The sequence below is a fragment of the Siphateles boraxobius genome, unplaced genomic scaffold (assembly GCF_051911475.1).
Source record: "Siphateles boraxobius isolate OS27281-9 unplaced genomic scaffold, OSU_SipBor_1 3, whole genome shotgun sequence".
NCBI classification, from domain to species: domain Eukaryota; kingdom Metazoa; phylum Chordata; class Actinopteri; order Cypriniformes; family Leuciscidae; genus Siphateles; species Siphateles boraxobius.
The window spans coordinates 16,435,773-16,461,002 of record NW_027508919.1 but is presented as its reverse complement, the minus strand read 5'-3'; the positions used below and the strand labels follow the sequence as shown (position 1 = coordinate 16,461,002).

General features: G+C 39.0%; 1 protein-coding gene across 2 annotated transcripts in view; it reads left to right on the top strand.

Moving 5' to 3' along the window:
• Positions 1–2,814: 2,814 nt before the first annotated feature.
• Positions 2,815–25,230, top strand: part of ebf1a (EBF transcription factor 1a) — a 134,569-nt gene continuing 112,153 nt past the window's right edge. For both annotated transcript variants that reach the window (XM_077247986.1, XM_077247985.1), the window contains exons 1-6: positions 2,815–4,227; positions 5,013–5,169; positions 5,936–5,999; positions 6,885–6,940; positions 16,067–16,140; positions 20,578–20,646. In XM_077247986.1, coding sequence (XP_077104101.1) covers positions 4,094–4,227; positions 5,013–5,169; positions 5,936–5,999; positions 6,885–6,940; positions 16,067–16,140; positions 20,578–20,646 — 554 coding nt within the window. In that variant the 5' untranslated portion in view covers positions 2,815–4,093. The remainder of the gene's footprint in view (positions 4,228–5,012; positions 5,170–5,935; positions 6,000–6,884; positions 6,941–16,066; positions 16,141–20,577; positions 20,647–25,230) is intronic.

Here is a 25,230-nt window from a genome sequence, read left to right as displayed (position 1 = left end):
TCAGTAAGAGTTTGAAGTGATGGCATACACACATTTAACTGCAGTGTGAGGTGTCTAGTGCAGGCAGATGAGAGCGTTTATCCACTTTTCCTGTGTGAGCACTTTAACTCCCTTTAGCGTGAGGAGTAGGAAGAGAGAATGGAGGAAACGTTAGCAAATCAAAGAGCGCTACCCTTTAACCCGTCTCCATATTTCTGATCAAAGTTAGCCTTGAACTCTGACCTTTGTGTATAATGGAGAAAAAAAGTACAAAAAAATACATGTGAAAAGCAGGAACAAAGCACTCGGTCATTTTGGAAAGGCCAGATATTCCCTAGGTACTTTTTCTCACGGAACAAGAATATAAATTATGTTGTCTTCACGGGTCCACACCAGTGTGAGTTTCTCATCCTCTCATTTTGGTTTGTGTGTGTGTGTGTGTGTGTGTGTGGCCTGACAAACCCTACTATATTGGGACAAAATGTCCCCCACAAAGATGGCAATATCCAAAATCCTTGTCCTTGTGGGACATTTTTTGTTCCCTATGAGGAAAACAGCTTGTTACAACATCATGATGTTTTGTGAAAATGTTGTCTGTGATGTGTAGGGTTAGTGTAAGGGGATAGAAAATACAGTTTGTACAGTATTAAAATCATTATTTCTATGGAAAGTCCCCATATGGAAACCCAATGTGTGCCATGTTAAGGTCAAGTGCCACAAAGTACCTTTTTTTTCTCTCGTCAAACCTATATCTTGATAAGGATTTTGTTATAGGCCAATGTACATGTATTCAAAAGTAATCACAATTTAGGTATGTCTAATTAAATATCTGATACATTAAAAGGACAGTTTAGCCCAAAAATGAAAAATATGTTACTTTATGATTTTTTCATTCACCATTAAAAAAAATGCAATAGAAATGATGAATATATTCATCACTATAGTGACTGAGGCTCACGTCTCATTTTGTGTTTCACTGAAGTTATTTACCAGTAGTATATCATTTTAGATTCATATCTTTACTTCACTCATTTTTTTCATCCAAACGTGTTTCACCGTGTGGCCACAAGATGGCAATGTTGGGCTGTCAACACGCGCGCATCCTGTGTCCGATCCTCTGAGAAGTCCGAAACTTTGTAATCGATTTATTGTATTTTCCACAAACCACAGACTGTTTTTGTCATTATTGTATGTACAAAATATGCACACATTTTAGTTGTCATAATCACCACCAACTGAGACTCTTATTTGTCAATTAGTCTAAATAGCATGGGCCTAATGTTGAGCTGAGATGGATCACAACAAGGTAAGCTAATCGATACGTAATCAAAGGTAATAGGTAATCCTAACTATTCCATATAAATGGTACATTAATGAACACAATAATTATCGAGCTGCTTTCTTGTAGCCTACTCTGACCTTGACGCTAAAAAAGCCTATAGTAAAAAAAAAATGTAAGTTGTAGCCCACTGATTTAGGCAACTGCATTCTATCAAAGTTGATAGGGTTTTCTTTTTCTTTTTTCCAAAAAACGTTGACGTGACAAGAACTTTGTTTTACATTATGATTTATTTTATGGTTATTGAATTCAATTAGGCTATATGGTTAGGCTATCAACGACAGCGTGATTTATGTGGACATCTGTTTTTTTTTATCAAATCGAATTTGTCGCTGTCAGTAATAGAATTAGTTAATCCTATATTAGCCTATATAAAAGTTAATTTGAGCATTTTTTATAAGATTATAATAAATATGGGCACACGTTAAAAAAAGAGTGTTGGCTACATTGATTTTTTCCCACGCATTCACACATAGCCTACACATAACGCTATAGCCTAGCCGTGATGCACAACATGTAGAATGTGTTTTAATAGACTAAATAACAGGTCTGTTTCTTATTTAGACATATGAAAATACACCGTTTCCGACGGGACTCCTTGTGTAGTTTCTGCCACTTTAAACTAGTGTGGGAATATAAATACAGAGATTCCCTTCTGCCGGACCAGCACTGGATTGGACGGACTCAGTTATATTTCCTCCGTCCTCTGTAAAGGATTTATAGGCTAGTTGGAGTTCTATTCAGTCTCCATTTCCAACACGCACATGCTCATTTTTGAACATAAGAGTCTAAAGCTTTATAGTTGCATTCTACAGTTATAAACACTGTTGTGTGAAAAATGAAAACACAACGTGCTTTTAAAGGATTCTGCGCTCCCAGCATTTATTTTTATATATTAGTGTCGTTTCATATAGTAGGTTATCTGAGAAAGCAGCTGTTAAATTATTTGCGTCTTTCCAGTTTTGTTTGATGGTCTTATAGGCTATAGCCTATCTACTGTATGTTGGATTATAATAACTATACATGACTTCTGTATCTGTAATGATGTTTTTTTTTCAAATAGGCTACATTGCATGCGTCAAACGTTATTTGTTTGTAGAAGGCCTAAATAATTTTGTCATGTTAGTAATAATTGTAGCCTATTAGCCTATATATTTTTAGTTGATAACAATTGATCTGCTGAAATTATGAGAAAGACTGATCTTTAATAATTATGACACTAATTATTCATCACCTTACATTAGTTGTCAAGCATATCACATGGGATGTCTCTAATATAGGCTACATTTAATAAAAAAACTATGGTCTCATTATTTCGATGACAGGTGATCTATGTGTACTTCATCACGGTATTGATTAATTTTATTTGACAAACCTTTTTTAAATAAAACAGTACACTATGACTGTGGTTCCTTGTATTTGTTTCACTAACCACAAAAGTTAGATTACAAAAGTTAGTAAGAGTTTATTTTTTATGTTTTACCTGGATGTAAACAGACGCTGACGAACAGAAATAAATCGCTTTTGCCTAGCAGGTAACCATAGCAACAGTAGGTTGCATGAGCACTTTGCTTCAGGACAATTATCGGTATAAAAAACCCAAAATAAATAAACAAGCAATTCTATTATTTATCACTTTATTAGGCCTACATTCACATTTCTCAACCAAAAAAAGTCTTTACGATGGATAGGCTAGTTGACATTTGCTTAAATGTACCAGGGGCGCCAAAAGACTCGTACAGCGCGCGAGACAAACCTTAAAAGACTGCGCCCCGAAATTTCCTGGAGAAATTCCTTTTAAAGTCCAACCCTTGAAAGAAAGTTATTGAACAATCCACATACCAGCTCATCCCTAAACTATCTAAACAAACTTACTGTGCTGTTTCTGAAATAAAAAAACAACAACTATATATAAAAAATACCTCAGCGTTCATGTGAACTGCATCAAATAGGCTTCAATCGCGCGCTCCGGTAGGCAGTTACCCTCGTGACATTAACTCGCGGCGCGCGCATAACTTCTTTCTGGTTTTCGCTCTAAACGCGCTGCTCGCTAAGTGGGCAGGGCGAACTGTGATATCTAATTAGGCGACGGGCTTCGTGGTTGGATGGACAGCTAATGTTAGTTCGGCTTTACTTATGTTTGGGGGGCGGCCCTGTGTGCTCAGTCACTCCCTCCTCCTCCTCCTCATCCTCCTCCTCCTCCCTTTGGGGTTAGTTTGCTTGTGTTTAGTTCCCAGAGACAGTCAAATCGGATTCCTTTGGGAAAGGACACAAATCACTCCCGTTTGAACAAGGGGAACAGCGAGGGAGCTGTCTCCACAAGGGTCCACCTCTCCTGCTTGATTTCATATTGCTCATTCATGTGATTTGATCAGAGAATACTCTTTGTGGAGAAAGACAGGAAGGAGAAAATAAAGAAAAGAAAAAAAGTATCTGGATGATGACATTTGATCTAACCCTCAGCGAAGCCCGTTCTTGATCCTATTGTTTCTTAAAGTGACATTAGACTTTTTGCGCACGCTAGACCAAAGGGACCTCCAGTCTAATCTTACAGTTTTTGTTTGTTTGTTTATTGTTGCATGGTGCTCCCAAACCTGGATGTTGACATCTCGCGTTTCTTTTGGCACGTCGCTCAATTTTCTGTTTCAGAGAGGAAGCGCTAATAGAGACAAACGCGGTGACACCTGCTCACCCATACACTTATCCTTGTCTTTTTTAAACGGAGCGATCAAAAGAAGCCAGCACCGACTGAGACGGTGACAGGAGTCTGTTTTCATGTTCGGGATTCAAGACAGCATTCAAAGGAGCGGGAGTAGTATGAAAGAGGAGCCCATCGGTGCCGGGATGAACGCTGTCCGGACATGGATGCAGGGTGCCGGAGTGTTGGATGCGAACACAGCCGCTCAGAGGTAAGCCAGCGGCGCTACGGGAACAACCACGCAGACGGAATATTGTGCGCTTATCATCTTGGGACGACACAAAACGGTCATGTAGCCTATATCATCCTAATCAGTGAGCGATACCTGCTTATTAATAACCTGGTGACAAAGAGATTGATTTATTGCTGCGATAAGTTCGGATAGCATCTTCTCCGGCGTGCTGTCGACACCAACAGATAAAATGCTTGAGTTGCAAGTCATATTAAAACCGTTTTTTTAAATGATTTCTAACATTATTATTTCTGACGTTAAAATAGCCATGAACGTTTGCTTTTAAACGACTTCGCCAACAACTAGTTATGCATTGATTCTGTGGCTTCAAATACTGAATTTGAAAGAAAATCCAGACCAGTAGTTAGTCATGGACAGCTAGTTGTTAGATCTAAATAGATTTATATTTATTAATTTTTTTGATTTACCACAATTAAATCCAATATGTTAAGTATTTGTTGTTATATAAAAAAACAATAGCCTAACTGCTTCAGAAAAAAAAAAATCCTGCCTAAAATCTTAATGATAGGCTATAAAAGACTAGACTATAGGCTATTAATAGACTTCTAAATGTTTGTTTAAGCTATTCACATTTTTAAAATTACATTTTAAGACTTTTGCGCTCCATTCTGGAAACTAAAACAAATGATTGTTTAACCATTTTTAGAAAAGTAGCCTATTATTAAATAATTACAAAGAGTTTTGTTTTTATTTGATATATATATAGACCTATAAATATATTAACTCTGTCTCTCTCTGTGCAGTGGAGTGGGTCTTGCTCGAGCTCACTTTGAGAAGCAGCCTCCTTCAAATCTTCGCAAATCCAACTTCTTCCACTTCGTTTTAGCGTTATACGACAGACAAGGACAACCCGTGGAAATTGAAAGAACTTCTTTTGTTGGATTTGTTGAAAAAGAAAAGGCAAGTGTAACGTTCTCTTTTGCATATATTGGTTTTGCAAATTTGAATAAACATGTCTGGTAAATTCTGATAATTTTTTAAAGTCTAGGTTAACAGAGAATATGTCACTTGATGCTGGCGTAAAGTTGAAATCTTTATTCTTGCATTAAATTACTGATCTATCAAATCTCAGCTCGTAAACATCCTTTAATTATTATTTTTAATTATTATTATTATTATTATTATTTACATATTCATCCCTAATAATTTAAGAGGATCTCAGGTTTTATTTTTTCCCCATTCAGTTTATGAACACTTCTGTAGCCTATATTTTGCAGAAAATTACAGCGATAAATTAAGGTCATAGAATACATTTTCCCTTTCAAAACAGATTATTTTGTATTATTGTGAAGGACCGTATGTTTTGTTTAAATCAGTGAAAACATTTGGAAATAAAGTGAATGACTGCTGATTTCATTAAAAGATGTGGCTATTAATGCTTACTGTAGCCTATATTTAGTCACTTTGTACACGTCTACTCTGGGTACATTGTTATTGATATCACGTTGTAAGAATACACAAAACTTTATTTTTTAAGAACGCTATTTATTTTCAAACTTGTTCTTACTTTGTTTCGTTTGTTTCGGCTGAATATCCTAGCGCTTTTTTTGTGTTGTTTTTGTTTTTTTGGCCTCCTGTTCTGCTGTGAAATAGCCGGTCTGACTCAGGGCTCGTCAGGAATAATCAAATGGGTTTTTCTTGCTAACCGTCAAATTTATTTTCGCAGGAATCTAGCGGAGAAAAGACAAACAATGGGATCCATTACAGATTGCAGCTTCTTTACAGCAACGGTAAGACGGAACGCATCATCTAAGATTCATTGAACTTTGCATAAACACATCAGGTAGCAATTTACTTCAGTATCTAAATAAAAATAAAAATAAATAAAAAATACAGAGAGAATGAGTGACAAGAAATAAATAATTCCCTAGCCTATGTAATAGGATAAAATTGACTGAAAAGAAATATAATGTCCTAAAATAATAATAATAATAGGCTAATAATAATTGGGCTATACTGTCATAGTAATTCGTATAATTGTTCACAGAAAATATATTAAAATGCGCAGCAAAGTCGTTGCGTTTTAACTAGGCTATGAATATTATTGAAACACAAAACGATCACCATTAGTGCACTTTTCCGGTTACGCGTTTTCCAGAAATGTGCACTTCATTTTTGATGGAAGCTAATGGCCTGGCCATAATGAAAGTAGCCTACACTCTTTTCTACTAATGTGGCAAATTACAACCAGGCGTTTGCAAATTTGTTACGTCCGTCCCTAAACCTGCCATAAGACATTTTGAACATACATTTTAGTTAGTTGAAAATCATGTTTTCTGTGATTGTTATTTTGATTATTTCTATTTGAAAATATTTTTGTAGTTTTATTTTACCACAGTTTTCTTAATCACTGTAAAAGCTATTTTTATTTTAGTTTGTGTATGTGGGTCTATGTCAGTTTGTTTGATCCAAAACCAATTTCATAATCTTTTAACACTGTCTGCAGACTATGTTGGGTTGGGTTGTCTAGACATTTGAAACATCTATGTTGTATTAAACCCATGTTATTTTGAATGGCAAATATATACCTGCCAGATTCATTTCTAATCCATATGTGTGCATATGACCTGCATTGTACTGTGAGTTAAAGAGGAGTTATTTTCTCTCCTCTTCAGGCATCAGAACAGAACAGGACTTTTACGTACGCCTGATTGACTCCATGACCAAACAGGTAAGACATTATTTCAAAATCCCCACGGTCTGCTGGTGAATATCGTCAGATTTGCAGTGAGTGAAAGTGTGTGTGTGTGCCGTGCACCCTGGTGAGTTTGGGGTTACACTCTAGCATGCCTTAGGGGCACGAGGATCGGTTAGTGTCTAAATATGACATACTCTCCCTGGGACATCATTTAAGATGACTGAGGCTATGCATGTATTTATGTGCATACGTGAGATTGATAGCTAGAGAGAGAAAGAAAGAAAGAGACTTTCAGTTGTATTCATTGTCTGTCACAGGAGATTATCCAGTGGTGCCTTTCAGTGTTTAAACAGCATACTTCCAGTTTTTGAGTGAGTGATTGAGTGTGTGTGTGTGTGTGTGTGTGTGTGTGTGTGTGTGTGTGTGTGTGTGTGTGTGTGTGTGTGTGTGTGTGTGTGTGTGTGTGTGTGTGACTCTTTTGCAACGCCTATAGATTTATCTGTTTATTCAAATGTGTTGTGGGAACAGATGTTTATTATGAATAGGCATGCATGAAGATTGTTATAGCTTGTTGTATTAACTGTGTAGGTTGTGAGCTTTAATCTTGGAGAAAAACACACAGGGCAGCGAGAGTGACCTCACATTTTCATATGTGGCATTCTTCTTTTTCACCCTAAATCAGAAACACCCTCTCCCCCTCTCTCTCACTCGTCCCCTCACTTCCTCTCTCATGATCTCGGTCTATAAATGTTGTGTTAAAGGCACTTTAGGGAAAGTGTATCCAACAACGCTAACAGCTGCAAGTCAAGAAGTGTGACAATACATTTTAGTTAAAAGTTTCATCATTTAAAACAAGAGAGAAAAAAAATTGAATGCATTTGTAATCAAATAAATATGCAAAGCTTATAATCTAATTTGACTAATAACTAAAATAATTGTATTTCTCATAAGCTGTTTTGTCGTAGTCGTTTTGTATGACAAGTAATATGTGCGTGTGTGTGTGACCCCAGGCAGGGTGAAGTGTGTAGATACTAGGTAATTAGCAGGCGCCGTGACAGACGCTCCGAACACTTAGTACATCATGTGATTTAAACATGCCAGCTCAATTACCCTGTTGTTCCACCCTGTTGCTGTATGTATGCTTATTGAGAAGCTATAATGAAGTGAAGAAAGAGAAATACTAAAACATCTTATCTGACAATTATTTTAATTTAGTCAAAAATTTGGTATAAAACATTTAGTGTTCTTTAAGTGTTCTTTTATTTAATTTTTATTTTACAATTATTATTTAAAAAAACAACAACTACATTTTCACCCATATAGCCTACTGTTTTAACTTCTATTCAGAAATTCCTACTACAAAATCCCTGGATGTTATATTTGGCGCAAACAGTTCTGTAGCTCCCATTTCTGTATTGTGTGATTTGTTTGTGGTTTTTAATTTCCTTATGCGTGAATGTTTATGTGCGAGAAGCTAGGTGCTGTTACTGATGCTAGTTCTTGCCCACTCTCTGCTGAGCGGTTTGGCCGGCGTGTAGCGGGACAGATTTATGTGTGTGGGTGAAAGGCAGGAGCGTTGTGCTGAGGGAGAGAGACTGTTCTCTGACACCCCTGAGGTAAATACAGTGGCCAGGGGGACTGGCCCCGGCTCAGCCTTTCACTGAGTGTCTCAATAAAAAGCCGTTTATCTCCCCAGGGTTGTCTCCCACGTGCACATATATTACTGACTGATTTATTTGCTATTTCTGTGGCAAACAGCCCTGCCATACCTGTTAATGATGTGGTGCCACTGAGTGAACGAGAAAGAGAGAGAGTGTGTGTGAAAGAGAGTATGGCAGCCTAGTCAACATGCTAGCTCAATATACTGGTATTTTACAAAAAGTTATCAGATGGTATACCAAGGTATTGGTATTTACATTAAATGTTTTACCTTTAGGGGTACATTAGCTTGTCTCTGCAGCAGTACACGTACATGGACAACTTATTATTACTTGTATTATAAATGTTGTCCCTTTAAGGGGACGGCCCCAGTGAAAGGTGCAATTTTTGCACTTTTTTATAGACAGTATTAGTATCAAGTCCAAAAAATGTGGGAAATACGATCTGTTAGGGTACAACTCAGGTCTTTCAGCAACAAAAGACTATTTCACTACATTTCACAGAATCCTTTTCTCAAATGCTCCTATATTTACATTCAATTCCTCAAGTATGGTCACGTTTACCGTTGTTTGGCAAATGTTTGTGTGTGACTGTCACACTTTAGCTGAGCGTGGTGAGGCAGGGCGAGTAGACGAAGATAAAAGTGAACAGAGTTTATGGACAGAAAGATAACTACTCTAAACTGGACTGAAGCATTAACAAGAACCGACAAATGAGAACTATAAAACAGGCAGGCATATATATACTAAGTGAAAACAAAGATAATTGGATTAACACAGGTGAAACAAACGAGGGAACTGATGAGTAAACGTAGAAACAAACTAAAACAACAGTATTCTAGGATTCAAACAAATGGCGGGAAACTGAGAACAAAGGAGACTGAAGGATACAAACTAAATGTCCATGAGGGTGAAATTAAGAATAATCGTGACAGTGACGTCCAGTCGTTTCAATAGGATTTAAAATGTACTAACGCAGATTTGGCAACAGGTTCGAGTTGGTCACGCAGATTTGCTGTGTTGACCAATAGAAAGCTGCTTGGTTTGAATGTGTGTTTCACAGCTACATAATTTAAAGTACAAATGGACCTTTTGTTGCCCACCAAATTTCCTGACAAAAAAATGTGTAACCACATATTTATTAGTTTCAAAGACAAACTTGCGCGAGACCTTTTGACTGGCTCCTTCAGATTTAGTTGTCATTTGATTGTGGCGTTTTCTTCTCTCTCATCCATGTCAGCCTGAAAACGCGGCTTAGGTTATGATGGAGTGTTAGCTGGTATTTAAATGCCTTTTGAAAAACCTGGTGCAAAACCACTCTGCGGTGAGCAGTCAGCCTACATATGCTGAGGAGTGCTTGCAATGTGTTTAAGATTTCCCATTAAAGCCCCATAACTCTGTACAGAGAGGCTATACAGAGCGCCTCTCCACTCAGCATGTGCTGGCTTTGGCAGTGTCGGACGGGAGGGCTGATGAGCAGGTTTATAGAGCTGTTCAACACACACTTCTCTTTAGCACTTAGCAAGGTAGTGAAGTCCAGTCGCCTGACCACACAGTTAGATAGTGAGAGCTTCTGTACATACACACAGCTATTAGAAACAATCAAACAATCCGGACTAGAGCTGCAAGGATCAAGTTAGCTTCAAAACGGTTCACGCTAAGCATGAAAACAGACACAATCAGTGCCCTTTTTATGCTCACGCTCACAATAAACCCACATTCGCTCTCTCGGTTTGCCTGTGGGAACGGTTGGAGCGGGCGAGGAGAGATGGAGCGGGTGTCAAGCTGACAGGCCGTATCTGTGATCAAGGCATGAGCTCGTGACAGATCTGATGAAGACAATGCAGTAAAAGACTCTCTCTCTCGCTCTTTATCCTTCCATCCAACTGTTTCCCTCAACAGCTGAAGCACAGAACAAAAGCGAATCACATACGCGGGCTTAATGCGCACACACACTGCGCTGACACGCTAGCGTGATGGTAACAAAGAGGGAAATGTGTTTTCATGTATTTACAGTGAATTGTTTACATGCCTCAGATGCGGCTGTCAGTTCAAGGCTGCACTGCCGGCTCTCAAACGAGATTTGAGGAGCAGTTTGTGCAATATAAAATATGCATTAAAAGCAGCATCAGGGCCTAATGAAAGCTTCACACACACCTCGGCGCACCGCGCCATGCATGTTTCATGCGCTTCACGGCCCTCCTTAAGGAGAGCTTTGTTCAGAAAAGTGCTGGGCTGGAACCGGTGGGCAACTCAGAGCTGTAGCTCGCCTGTTGCTGTGTGAGTGTGTGTGTGTGTTTTAGAGCTAAGCTTCGGGCAGATTCCTAAATAAATTTGCACGGGAGAGAGGAAGGTCTCGGCCGTTCTTTAGCTTTGGTGCTGCTTGTGAGCGTATTTTTCCTGTTAATTGCAAAATAGGGTGTGTTTACATGCCAGAAACACTTCCCCAAAGTATACAACATGCAACAAAGTGACACAAATCTCCTATATTAGATATTTCCTGTAATCAGTAGATGTTTGGAGATTCTTATGATGTCAGATGTGAATGGCCGCTCTGTGCCAGGCCACATAAAGGCTTAATGCTACGCATTTGCAAATATTTACACACACAAGTGTGTTTGAGGGCCTAAAGATCCCAGTGATTTAGTCTGCTCATCTACATTGAAAATGTGTGAGTGCTTGTGTGAAATTTGCAGCATTCAAAGCTATATAGACCATCTTAAAGACTTTTTTGTTGCAACTTTTGTTGTGAGGATTTCTGCCCCACAAAGCCAAAACACAGTAACTACAACCGAAAAATGGTAGTCTCAAGTTTTGGTTCCCATGGACCCTCAATATATAATTTCTAAACATATTTATATGCATAAAGGCTAATTTTTTTCTGAAAAAAATATATAAATGATATGAAGACAACATTATCGCTTGTAAAAATTAATTAATAACTAATTACTGTACCGAATGATCTGCAAAATATGTGCTTTAAGCATTTTATTAAAATATGTAAATTATATTTGATAGTGAATGAATTCTATTCTACATACCATACTGTTAGATGTAACTTAATTTTTTAATTAAAAAACAGTCCTAAAAATAAAATGTGCATATATAGCCTACACAAAAGACCTAGTGTCTTAACTCAACATAGACAAAATCTGTTTTTAACTGTTTTTTTAAGCACGATAGGTGTGACGTCAGGGGCTATCTTGAATCCAGAGGAGTATGCAATACCATTGTTGTGTTTGCCTCTGAGGAGAAATTGACAAACTGTTTTCAGACTTTTTCCAGGCACTTATGTACTGTTCTCTGCATGGAGTTATTCTGAGTCTGTTTGCAGGGGCTTTGTGTGATAAATAGCCAGTCTTATATATGAAATGAATGTGTGGAGGTGTAGAGGACGTCTTTGTGTGGCCTGAACTGCTCTCTCTGCCTCCCTCTTTCTCTCAGAAAGCCTGCGGGGTCGAGGCTCTAGGCTCAGACAGTGATGCATGCTTGCTCGCTTTTAGAGGACCTTGACCCTCATTTCCGCAATGTGAAACCTTACAAACAAATTTCCCCGGATCACATATGTCCTCTAACCACAGCAATGACAGGAAATAATAATACAATATATATATGAATATGGCTGAAACGATTAGTTGACCAAATTGTCGACAAATATTTTTGATGTTGGAAAGTCTTTTGATCTCATATGATTTTGCTCTATTTTAAGGGCCTGCAATAACATGGTTTGACCAGGGAGGCGCTGTAGTGCAATACTGTAATGCAGCTCCCGAATGAAATCCGATTGATGAGGACTTCGTTTCGGAGTGCAAACAAAGCCTAACCAGTAGAGTTTGGGAAATGTTTAACATAACTAAAATTATAATAATAATTTAAAAAAAATTCTGTCATATGCAGGGCTGCCATCTCTCACGTATTTCAGAGACTCACGTCAACACTGTTCTCATGCCACACGTCCATTTTCAGAACAGGTTACCTTTGATATGAAACAGAGTCTCAGCGTTTAAACTTTGTCAATTTTGCGACGAAATTCAAACAATGAATTTGGTTTTGGCGCTTTTTAATGTGTCGTGAGATTGCTGTAGCGCTTCAGTTCAAGCAGTACGTGAACCGACCATCTCTTGCTCTTTACTACTAGTTATAGCACGAAATTAACACTAATGAACGTCAGAAGGTATGTTGGAAGAATCTACAACTTAAAGTTACAATATGCAAGGATTTTTCGCATCCAGGGGTCGCTAACCTCTTACAATAACAAAGGCTTATATTGATGACGTATATATTCCGCATTAAGCGTAATTATGGATCTTGTCGTCAAGCGGGTGGATCTTTTATGGATGAGTGAATACATTGATATTTTTAACATGACCGTGGTGTGAAGCAGGGTGCGATTGCTAGACGTATACCAGCGCCACACACAACGCGAGTCCCGCGGATATAAAGGAATAAGGACATTTCATTCTACCGAACTACACGCAAGTGCTGAATTAATACTCACACAGGTCAGTTTATTAGACGAATCAAACTTGAGGTAACGCAGCGCTGTTTCACTTGCTCTAACAGTTAACGTTACACTATCACACTAAACGGCATTTGAGTGTGTTGAATGTTGTTAGTTAGGTTGTGTGTTGGCTGTATGAGCCTATCTAAGCTAGATCAACATTAGAATAACATACAGATCATATTCTAACATTTCATCATGTTGGACTATATAACATTGATTAGTTTTATGTACATTTGCTCACCTGTCTAATAAAGTACATGTAACACTCGCGTCTCTGTCAAGTCGAAGTTAGTCGCGGACGTGGAGCTCTCTGTCGCCATGGTTACTATGGCAGTGCGAGGTCAAACCTGGCGGAAACCGAGGGTAATACGGATATGACGTCATTGACTGGCATTGAATGGCACACGTCCCGTTGTGTCGCAACGGGAAAATCGCAATTTTCTCACGATTTACAAATAGTTAGAAATATTTGGGATATTGTAAGTAATCAACTAAACAAAATATATATCATTGGCCTAGTGGTTTTTGGATATTTTACTGCAAAATTCTTACATATTGTACCTTTAATGAAATGTATCATGTCTCATGTGATAGCTCAATCAATGTTTCAACTGCAGAAATATGTAAATAAAACAGCTTGTAAACAAATATATCTTAACTTTATATTTACTTCAGGAAACCTTTCAATGACCATAAATTCGATAATCGGCTAGACAAATGAACCCGAGAGGCCATACACTCGATAATCAGCTAGAAAAATGAACTCTAGAGACAATAAACTCGATAATCAGCGAGAATTCATATTCATATTTTTACTCTTATTAAAGAGTTATTCTTATGCTATTATTTTAAAAACTGTGTTGAATGCAATTGTATTTAAATCAGTTGTTAATTTGAACCTTTAATATTATAGCAATGTGTTCCCTAATATGAATGAACTTTATTTTCTGGATCTGATACTTTACTTATAAAACTTGTTTTCAAACAAGTGTTTCATGTAATTGAAAAGCAATGTGCACTTGTGAGGGAAACAGTTCCTCATTAGAACCATCAGCTGTTTTTCTGTGTCTTCAGTTGCCATAAGTGGCATGTATATGTGTGTTCAGAGAGAAAGAGAGAGTGATTCATGGCAAACGGGTTTAAGTGTGTGTGAGAGACAGAGAGCAGCCTGTTAATAGTCTGCAGTGTGTGTATGTTTTGAGTAGAATCACTGATTCACGGCTGTGGGGGACATCTTGTGTGGAATTGAAGGATGGAAACAAAGCTGAGGTTTTTGGATGAAGTGTTAGCTGGGCCAGATGGCTCGCTATGCTCCAGTCTGGCAGCCCAACTGCTTGCCGCACACATAAACACACACATGCTAATGCACGAATACATGCGTGAATGCATACACATGCACAAAGTCTCACAGATGCAGGCTTATGGAAGCTTACGCACACACATCTTTCCGAGAGGGCTATTTCACACTAGCTGGAGTACGACACTTATTTAGAGGGACCTGTAATTATGCAGTTTATCGGATCGCCCTCCTCTATCTCTTTTCACGTCGCAAATGTCTTTTCTCATGTAGTAATAATAAGAGTGCTTTGCTGAACAATAATGTTTTGCGTTGAATCTTTAGCCAATCTGTGAGCCCCAGATGCCTGTGGAGGGTGGGCACTGTGGCAAGGGTGTTCTTCTATGACACAAGAGGACAGTAATCTGCACAGTCCAACAAACACTACACGTATAGTTCTTTTGATTCCCCACGTCTGCTTTTAATTAAACCAACAAATGATGGAACTGAATGTTGCCAAGAGAAAACAATGCAGGATTGTGCAAAATTCAAAATTGAAGAATTGGCCTCCTTTCAATTCATGGGGGCAAATCAGAATTTAATTTGCCACACACCACTGGAAGTTGAAATTCGGGGAAATGAAGCGTTCTTTCACAAAAGTCTGTCTATCTGTCCATTTATCTGCTTTTTAATCCCAATTCTGGATCCTTTTTTTCTAATTCAATTCATATTTCATTCAGATTTAGCATTTGAATTGTAATTTAAAGGACATTCTTCTATAAACATATAGTGTTGTTCATTGGTGTCCAGTCTGAAACAAAAGAATAAATCATTTGTCAGTTACCAGTGCACTGACAGTGATGTTATAGATTTGATGCTAAAGGAAAAGTTCAGCCAAACATAAAACTCTGTCATCATTTACTGACCATTACGCTGATCCTAACCTTTATGACTTTCACAGTGTATGTATGAAAGTACCATAGAAGTAATCCATTTGACTTAAGCAATAGCTTTTTTTTTATTAACAGAAAATTAAGTTATTATTCATTGATTCGAAGATTTTCATATTCAAACTCTGGATGTCTCCATGTTTGATGTCAATGACACCAAACACCATTTATTCTCACAACCGAACGTGGCGCACCAAGTTTAATCTCTTAGAGAGGTGGTTGAGGATTGTTTTCCATTGCAGCAGGTAAGGGGGCATTAAATTGCCCACTTTAAGCCCGACTCAGCCAGAGCAAGACCACCCCGCACACGAAGGCTCTGTTCAAGCCGTCCCATGGTGCACTAGGCGATTTTTATTGATTGATTTGTTGAAACAAAATGACATAAATGAAATTCAGCACCCAGTGTGTAGTGTGAGAAACAGGGGACCAAATTAACAAAACATTTGGAAACAAAGATACCAAAACCGAACTGATCATTCCCATGCTGCATGAGATCTTTCAACGACAGCCTCTGCCAGATGGATGAAGGGTCACATGCACCGCATATAAGCGCTGCAGTGTGTGTATGGAGAAATGATGTGATGTCATAATGTTTTTGTTTCAGTGAAACGATTCAACCAGATATCCGATTCTTTTCATGGTAGAATTTAAAACACCCTGAGAGTTAGTCATGGAAATCCGTGCACGCTCCGAGCGTTTACACCACATGGAGAAAATGTTGTTTGTCAATTTTCTCTAACCACATTTTTTCCACCTTCTCTTGTCCATCAGGCAATTATCTATGAAGGGCAAGACAAAAACCCAGAGATGTGCCGGGTGCTGCTGACACATGAGATCATGTGCAGGTGAGAAACACAAACGCATGCAATACACCACACTCCCTCCTTCACTATTACACAATCAAGCTCTTGAATCTTCCCTACCAAGCTCTGCCCGCTGACTGTGAGAGCTTTACTTTGGCTTCATTCTTGTCTTGGCAAGGCTGCAGACCTCTGGATCTAGCATTAGTGTGACAGGGCTGAGCTTTCTGCTCACACACACACACACACACACACACACACACACACACACACACACACACACACACACACACACACACACACACACACACACACACACACACACACACACACACACACACAGAGAGACACACACACACACACACAGAGACACACACACACACACACACACACACACACACACACACACACACACACACACACACACACACACACACACACACACACACACACACAAGCAGCTGTGTGTAAGCCTTGTTGTAAAATTAGACGTAAGAGTGAGATTAACATTATTATACATTTTCTGAAAGGTCAGATCATTATTCTTTAATTTATCAAAAACGTCCGTCAAAACTAGAATAAACAGTTTACTTCTATTTAAGAGGGATGCAGTACGTTTATATCAAGGCTCAAATTTAGACTTTCAATGCACTATTACACAATACACTCCCAGATCATTTTTCACCAGCCCAAATGGGATCCTGATAAAGTTACGCCAGCCTGTTTCCTATCAAGAGTTAGAACTGTTCTTTTCCCAGACTCTAGCTCAGCCTTAGAAATCAAAGCTTGAGTTTGTTCAAAATAGATGCCAGCTAACATTTCTATTTTTGGAGGCTCATTCATCGGTTGTTGGTGGTTCTTATTTTAATTATTGTTGAAATAAACACACACAAGCCAAGTAGAGTAATACACTTTTGGACAGAACATTTTATAGTCAGATTTGCCAACATTCAGAATTGAAATTCCTGAATTTGAATTGAATCAGCAAACAGGGTGCAGAATTGCTATTTAAATAACTAAGAACTTATTTTAACTAAAAAGCAAAGTTTGTCAAGACAAATTTTGAACTTGGTATAAAAGTTTTGTAAAAAGACTTGAAGTTTGAAGGTTTACATGGATAAATAGTAGTGCTGTCAAATCGATTAATCACAATTAAGCTCATATATATATATATATATATACATATATATATATATATATAGGTGTGTATGTGTATGTGTATGTGTGTGTGTGTATATATATATAAATATATAGCTATATATATATATATATATATATATATATATATACATATATAACTTTTATGTTAGATGCGATTAATCGATTAATCGAATTCTATTCTGAATTTTGCACATCCCTGTTTGTTGTGACAGCATAAAAAATTTAGTTTTTGAACAAAAATGAACAAATGTTGAACTTGGTATAAAAGTTTTGCAAAAAGCCTTGAAGTTTGAAGGTTTACATGGATGTATAGTAGTGCTGTCATATCGATTAATCACAATTAAGCTCATATATATATATATATTTGTATGTGTATGTGTGTGTGTGTGTGCGTATATATATATATATATATATATATATATATATATATATATATATATAACACTTTTATGTTAGATGCAATTAATCGATTTCACAGCACTAATAGATAGATACAACCATGAATTTAAAGGGAGCTGGATTTTCTATTCTGAATTTTGCACATCCCAGTTTGTTGTGACGGTATAAAAAGTTTCATGGCATGAGAAATGGAGGAAGACATACCTTAAGTTCAGAGCAGCCCTCGTCTCTCTGCCTTCTTGATTCTCTATCCAGGTCATCCACTTCTTGCTCTGAAAGAAAAAAAAAGAGAGAGCGAGAGAAAGCCATACACCTTTAATTAAAATCAAAAGATAAATTCCTTGCACTTAAAACTGGGTTGTGGAGATGAGTCCTCATCTATTTTTGGTTGAAATGGAGAGCATTTGAACAGTTTTCTACTAAAAATAAACCACTCATGCTTGCTTAATTAGGACAAGGAAAAACTCATTACTCAATAAGAATCCTCTTGTTATTCCACAGCTAATGAATGCAGCTTGCTTTGAGTTTTGACAATGAAATATGTGCAGGCGAGCCAAGGCTCTCTCCTCTTTCTCTTTCAATCTTTCACTCCCCCTCACTACCTTTCTCTCTCTCTCTCTCTCTCTCTCTCTCTCTCTCTCTCTCTCTCTCTCTCTCTCTCTCTCTCTCTCTCTCTCTCTCTCTCTCTCTCTCTCTCTCTCTCTCTCTCTCTCTCTCTCTCTCTCTTACACACACACGCGCACGTGCACGCACAGCCTTCTGTTATTGCTCTTTCAAAATACTTGCTGATTTAAAGATGTGTATCGACACAAACACTTAGTACCATACGTGCTTACAAAAGCTCAGCACGTCAGCTTTGATCTGCCACTGTAGGATTACACAGATCACATCTGAAGTACATATCGTTACTGGAACCCATAAGGTCCCCTCAATGCAAATGTCTGTACTTGGTTGCACACCAAAGAGCTTTCTAAAAGCAGCAGAAAAGGAAAAAGCGTCTATTTCAAATGTGTAAACAACTAAATCTCGTCTCTATCTTCCTCCTTTTTTCCCTTCTTCATCTGTATATGGTGTTTCGATACAGAGCCTGTGCTGAGAGGAAGGCACAATTACCAGTCTGCAATTAGACTGCTCTCCATTAATCAGGGCTGTTAATTGCTGTACGCCTTGCCATTAGCCATATGGTGCCGCATGGGCCTGCAAGCATGAGACACAAACACGTTTTCCCAAACAACTCGCTCACAGGCAAGGCTAGAGACAATCACTCAAACGCAACTCTGGGCTCTTTATGATGGAGTTCCACATCCACATACGCATGGATTGATGAGATTTTGTTTGATTTGTGTGGTGCAGATGAAACATCACAAACTTGGCCAGATTATTAAAGGCTGGGGAGTCACAGTTGGAGAAACGCTGCTTTGTTTGGTTTTGGAGGCTATTTTAGAGCCGGTGTCTGTAAAGAAGCTGGACTAAGGGCAGTTCAGCTTTAATGGCATCAGTGAGGGCCACATCCTGGTAATTACGTGCAGCAATTTGGATTTAATTTCTTCAAATGCTGCAGCAGGAGGAAACGCTTGAGATTAAAGATTATGGTTCCCCTGCAGGTCCGTTGGGACGGAGCAAAATGAGTCGGAATGGGCGTAAAATCCCCCTGAACAAAGCCAGAGCATGCGTGGATTCATTAGCATATCGTTGATGGGGGGGCTTGGCGGTTCACCAATGGTGGTGGGGGGCCTTGTTGTGGTTTCCCATGGGTTCTGCCTGGCTATTGGGTTATCGGAGTGTCACATCCATCTGTGCCAACCCCTCACATCCCAGAAAGCTTTGCTTCTGTGTGACCCACTTCTGAGAGAACATTGCTAAAGACTTGACTGCTCTCAGAGGAGTGAGAGAAAATGAGAGCAGAGAGAGGAAGGAAGGTAAAAATACAGCAGCAAGGAAGAGTAAACTGAGACAAAAGCACCACACTCTGTCCAAACTAACAACAACGCTTAGACCGCCAGGGTGCATGAATGATGGGTCAAGCTCAATCAATTGTATCAAGCTCATCAGGTCTAAAGGAGCCAACTCACACACAGATCTGTTCTGCTCCTATCACATGATGACTCATGCCCTATACTTTCTCTCATTCAAGCCCCTCTGCCATCTGTGCAGGGAAACCTGAACTCACCGCCCCACCTGCTGTTTACCGGCACAGCCTCCATCCGCCGAAGACACCATGTATACACCCCTTTTCCATCCCTCCTGTCTTCTTTCACTTGCTCATGCTCTAGTATCCATCTTGTTCTCCGCTGCAGGAATACAATTTAACACACACACACACACACACACACACACACACACACACACACACACACACACACACACACACACACACACACACACACACACACACACACACACACACACACACACACACACACACACACAGTTCTATACTTTTTTCTAATTATGTAAAATATAAAATAAAATATACTATGTAATATAAAACTGGGAACATATTAGCAACCCTTGCCTCTTCTGTCTTTATGAAATCCTTCCAGGATGTATGGAAGTGCTCCCACTTTAAGTGTCTTCTTTACCTTCGCCTCTCCTCCTGTATCCTTTCCTCTCATTCCCATGCCCTCCTCTCCTCTCTCCATCAGTCTTTAACTGCCCAGTTATCAGCCACACTTCTTATCCTTCAGTAACCGTCTCTGACCCGGGCAGTCTGTTAGCTGTAATTACTAATACACTGGCAGAGAAGCAGCATATTGTGTGCTGTGTGTACAGTAGTGAAGACCTGCCATAAAGGAGTGAAAGAAAGATTTTTTTATATTTGCTACATCTTCTCCTCTGTGTTCGAATTCAGTGCTTACATATGTGCAGTAATACCCCGATTAACTGCTTTCTTTCTCTCTTTCTCCCCTCCTTCTCTATTAGCCGCTGCTGTGACAAAAAAAGCTGTGGCAACCGTAACGAGACGCCCTCTGACCCAGTCATCATCGACAGGTAAGAGCTGGGTATTAGATGTTTGTATGTACGTTGCAATGTATCTGATCATCACACTAGACAGGAAGTCCAGTGGAAGTGTTGCAAGTGGCTTCATTGAAAAATGAGTTATAAAGGAAAGTTTGTCAGGGTAGATTCCATATTTAATTTGACACGAAAGAAAATTAGTCTGCAAGGAAACTTGGCCTCAGTAATTTTTTTTTTCAATTTATGCTTTTTTTCTACACTCCGCATCCTTATAAAACATTCAAAAGTTTGGGGTCAGTTAGATTTTTATCCATTAAAAAAAGTATACTTTAATTTAACAAGGATGCGTTTAATTGATCAAAGTCAAAGTATCTTGAAAAAATTTATCATGGTGTCCAAAAAATATTAAGCTGTGCAGTTATTTTCAAAAAGAAATGTTTCACCAAATATAGGAATACATTTAATTTTAATTCAAATATATTAAAAATCAAAAACAGTTACTGACCCTAAACTTTTGATTGTTAGTGTACAAGAAAATAACAGCCTGTTTTAATTTTTAATTTGGTATCTGAATCACCGCAGTGATAATGCTGTGAATGAATTCAAATCGCATTCAAACAAGTCAAAATTACAAGTGTTGCTCCATAACAGCTTTGTGAACACATATCTGGGTGCTCTATATTACTATATACGCTCTGCTGCTCAGAATAAAACATTGCAAATCAAAGGCAGCAGTTCAAAGAATTCACCATCAGTGGGAAAAAACAACCTGACAACAAGCATAAAAGAACCTTTTGTTTGTAAAAGAGTAATTGTTAAGTGATCGAGCTGGGCTGTTTTGAGGCCCTGTCGGGGTTGTTGAGTATGTAGTGTGCTCTGAAGTGTGCATGTATGAAAAATCAGCAGTGAAGATGTGCAAGACTTCTGGAGAGAGCAGCATGTGCAGCGAAGCACGTCTCCTACCCTTTTTGTTTAAAAAGATCATACAACCGTGTCACGTTATTATTGAGGGCACGACTATTCCATTTCTGACTCGATCGTGCCTCGGTTCGATGAAAACGAAGCATGGATTTCTGCAGATTAAAGTGTGTTTAAGTGTCAAAGGTGTGTTCTGATCTGTGTGTTAATAAGTCAGTGGCCTGTGCTATCAGATGAACACAGCTGTAGGATCACCGCGACTTTGCCAGCATTGGGGTGTGTGTGTGTGTGTGTGTTTGAGAGAGGCTTCTACCTGGCTGCTGTGGCTGTGAGGCTGGCCCATTTCTGCTCCACTGGGCTAGAACGCTTCACAGCTCTCAACGACAGCTGCAGCCCCTCGACGCCACGTGGCATCACCTCCACCCAACACATGCTCACACAAACACACTGCCCATCACTTACTTTTCTTGATTGTTTTTCTATATAAAGTTTGTCTGAAATGCTTCCTCAGATCCTCCTGTTGCAGCTCCGCTGTGCCTGTTTGCGGTCTGAACGATTGTGTTTCGGGTCTGGCTGAAGTCGGCAGCTGTGCTCGAGGTCACCACAGACCCCTTTAGGCGCAGGTGCGAGGGCATCGCTAGTTGCCCGTGAATAAAAAAGGAATTAGTAACCGTTTACTTTTAGTCATGTGTCTCTGCAAGATGGGAAAATAGGTCATTTGAAATGAGACTAGGAAATATGGAAGAGTTTACTGGAACTTTCGATATTTTCTTGGCTACATTCACATACTGGGTTTCCCAACAAACAAGGCACAAGATGGAACAGAATCAATTACGGCAAGCGTAGACGAGCGCTCCCAAATTCATCAAAAATATGATTTTGAGGTTCTTCCTTCCCTTGAAGTTATTTAGCTGAATAAATAAGAGCTCATTAGCGTGGTCTTGTTTCAAAGAGCTGATTAGGTTTTACAGCAGTAATTAGCAAGGCTAGCGCTAATTCCTCTGGAAGAGTAATGAAAGTGATTTCCTAATTAGTTTCCTCTCATAAGAAGGCACAACAGGCCACTTCAGCGAAACCAGAGGAATGTCAGAGAAATAAAGCCAACTAACAATGCCTTATTAGATTGTTAAAAGAACAAATCTTACTCGCAGCAGATCTGCGCTCACGGGACCTTCGGCTCATGGTTCGAGTTCCCAGACTCATCGGATAGCTGTTGAAATTGTGATTGGGGTAAATTGAATTACTCACGTGAAATTAAAACTAGTTCGCTAGCTATCTTTCTTCTCAGAGGGGTGTGTTTAGTTTACGTTGGATGGCTGTATCTAATCTCATTTCATGTGTAAATGTATGTGTGTCTTGATTGACTCCTCATCTTCTCCTTTTCTTCTTCTTTTACCTCCTGAGCTCTGTTAATGCCCAGTAAGATTATTTCAAATACTTTATCTGCTTTCATTGACACGGACACAAAGGCCAGTGACATCTAATAGCAGCCCTTTCACTGCCTATTTCTTTCTCTCTTATCATTGTGTGTGTTAGGAGTAATTGAAGCTCAATAAGCCGTACAGTAATGGGGAAAGGTGTTGTTCTATCTCCCTGGGAACATTGCAGTTGATGCCTTCATCACCATGGATACTCTTAAACACTGATGGTGATTTCGGAGTGCAGAAAGTTCAGAGTTCCCGCGCGAACCGTGGGAGTTCTGTGGCTTTGCGCTCGGTCGCGAGCCTTGACCCCGCTGGAAGGCTTTATTTGTGATGTAATCTTCAGCATCTGGATATCCACTTCACAAAGAAATAACACAGTGAAGGATGGAAAACGCCACGGAACGGGCTTGATGTGCCCTTTCTCTGAATGTTTAATGGAGGTCTTTGGCTCGCAACTATACTGCTGGCCAGATTTGACCTTCTAGAAGAAGACCTTCAGGTCTCATTAAAGCAGAACAGGAAGTAATGTTTCACAGAACCATTTTCGCTCCTGCTCTGCTACAGGCCGCTCACACAGGATGTGCTATTTTATTTAAAACAGCATGAGAATGCATGAGTTCTTCTAAAGTGACATACTGTAATATTAAGAGACCGTTTATGAACTTAAACAATTAATTTAACATCTATCTATCTATCTATCTATCTATCTATCTATCTATCTATCTATCTATCTATCTATCTATCTATCTATCTATCCATCCATCCATCCATCCATCCATCCATCCATCCATCCATCCATCCATCCATCCATCCATCCATCCATCCATCCATCCATCCATCTATCTATCTATCTATCTATCTATCTATCTATCTATCTATCTATCTATCTATCTATCTATCTATCTATCTATCTATCTATCGCTGAGCTATGAAGGAGCAACATCTGAGCAGTAAAATTGCACCTCAGTATTGGATGTTTGGGAAAGAGACAGTGACAGCGAGCAGCGCTATATTCCTGCAGTATGTTTGCATTAGTGGATTAGCGGGCTCTATTTCACAGAGCTGTTCTCTGGATCTGTGGCCAGAGAGTGATCCTCACAAGCTGGGGCTCCCATTGTTAACGTAATCCTGTCCGGTCTGTAGCCCTATTGTGTGGCAATTAAGACTGAGAGACTGTGGAGAGCTCAGCGTGAGTGTCTGTGTGTGCGAGCCATGAAAATGACAGTGATACAGTGAAGGAAAGTATTTGCAGTTTTCATGTTTGTCTTCTCTATGAAAATTAACTGGTCAGTCTTTCCCTCTAAAAGTGATGCATAAGAAGTTCTAGTCAAGGAAAATGTGGGCATCAGCTTTAAAAAGTGTGCGTGACTCCAGGCTGGGCTGTCACAGCTGCTGAAAGGTGATGTGCTCCTATGGAGTGACAAAGTCTCTTCCTGGAGAGAGAGAGAGAGAGAGAGAGAGAGAGAGAGAGTGTGTGTGTGTGTGTGCTTGCTTGTATTTGTGAGTCTGTGCGCATAGGTGTATATGTGTGGCCTACTTAAGCCCAAACGGTGCAGGAATAATAAAAGGCCAAGCTCTGCTGTTCAGAGTTAATACAGGGTTAAAGATATGCAGCTCACTGTCAACAATCCCATCATCCGCCTGGATGGTTCCCAAAGAAGAGCATGCACTCCTCTCCACTCGCCCGTGCCTGTGTGTGTGGCCCTGTGTGTGCTGATCTCCCCTGACAACTTTACCATTCTGTCTTCTTTACTCTCTCTATATACCGAGCACCCACTTTCCTTCTCTGTTGCTTTCTCACTCGCACAATTATAAATGTCACATTGACATTTATTTTTTAATTAAGCTAATTAATTAACCTGATTAATAATATATTATTTAAAGTAATTAATTATAACTCCAGCCCATTTACTATTGTTAGACTGTAGCTACCACTGTCATCAAAATAAAAAGAAAAAAGACCATTTGAAAGTTTTCTTATGCTGTGTGAATATATTTCATTTTTAAAATATATTCCATACACAAAGAAGCCTAAGGCAAAGCTTTTATTTTCCCAGATTTAAGCTACAGGTACATTTTCATGTATACACAGTTCTCCATAAACATACTTTTAAGCGAATTGTATAATATTGCATTAAAAAAATGCTCGATGAAACACAAAGGTGCAAATAAAATTTCCAGTTTCCAAATGTTAATAAAAACGTTTGAGGTTGGTAGGATTTTCTAAAGTTTATGAAATAAGTCTCTTATGCCCACCAAAGCTGCGTTCATTTGA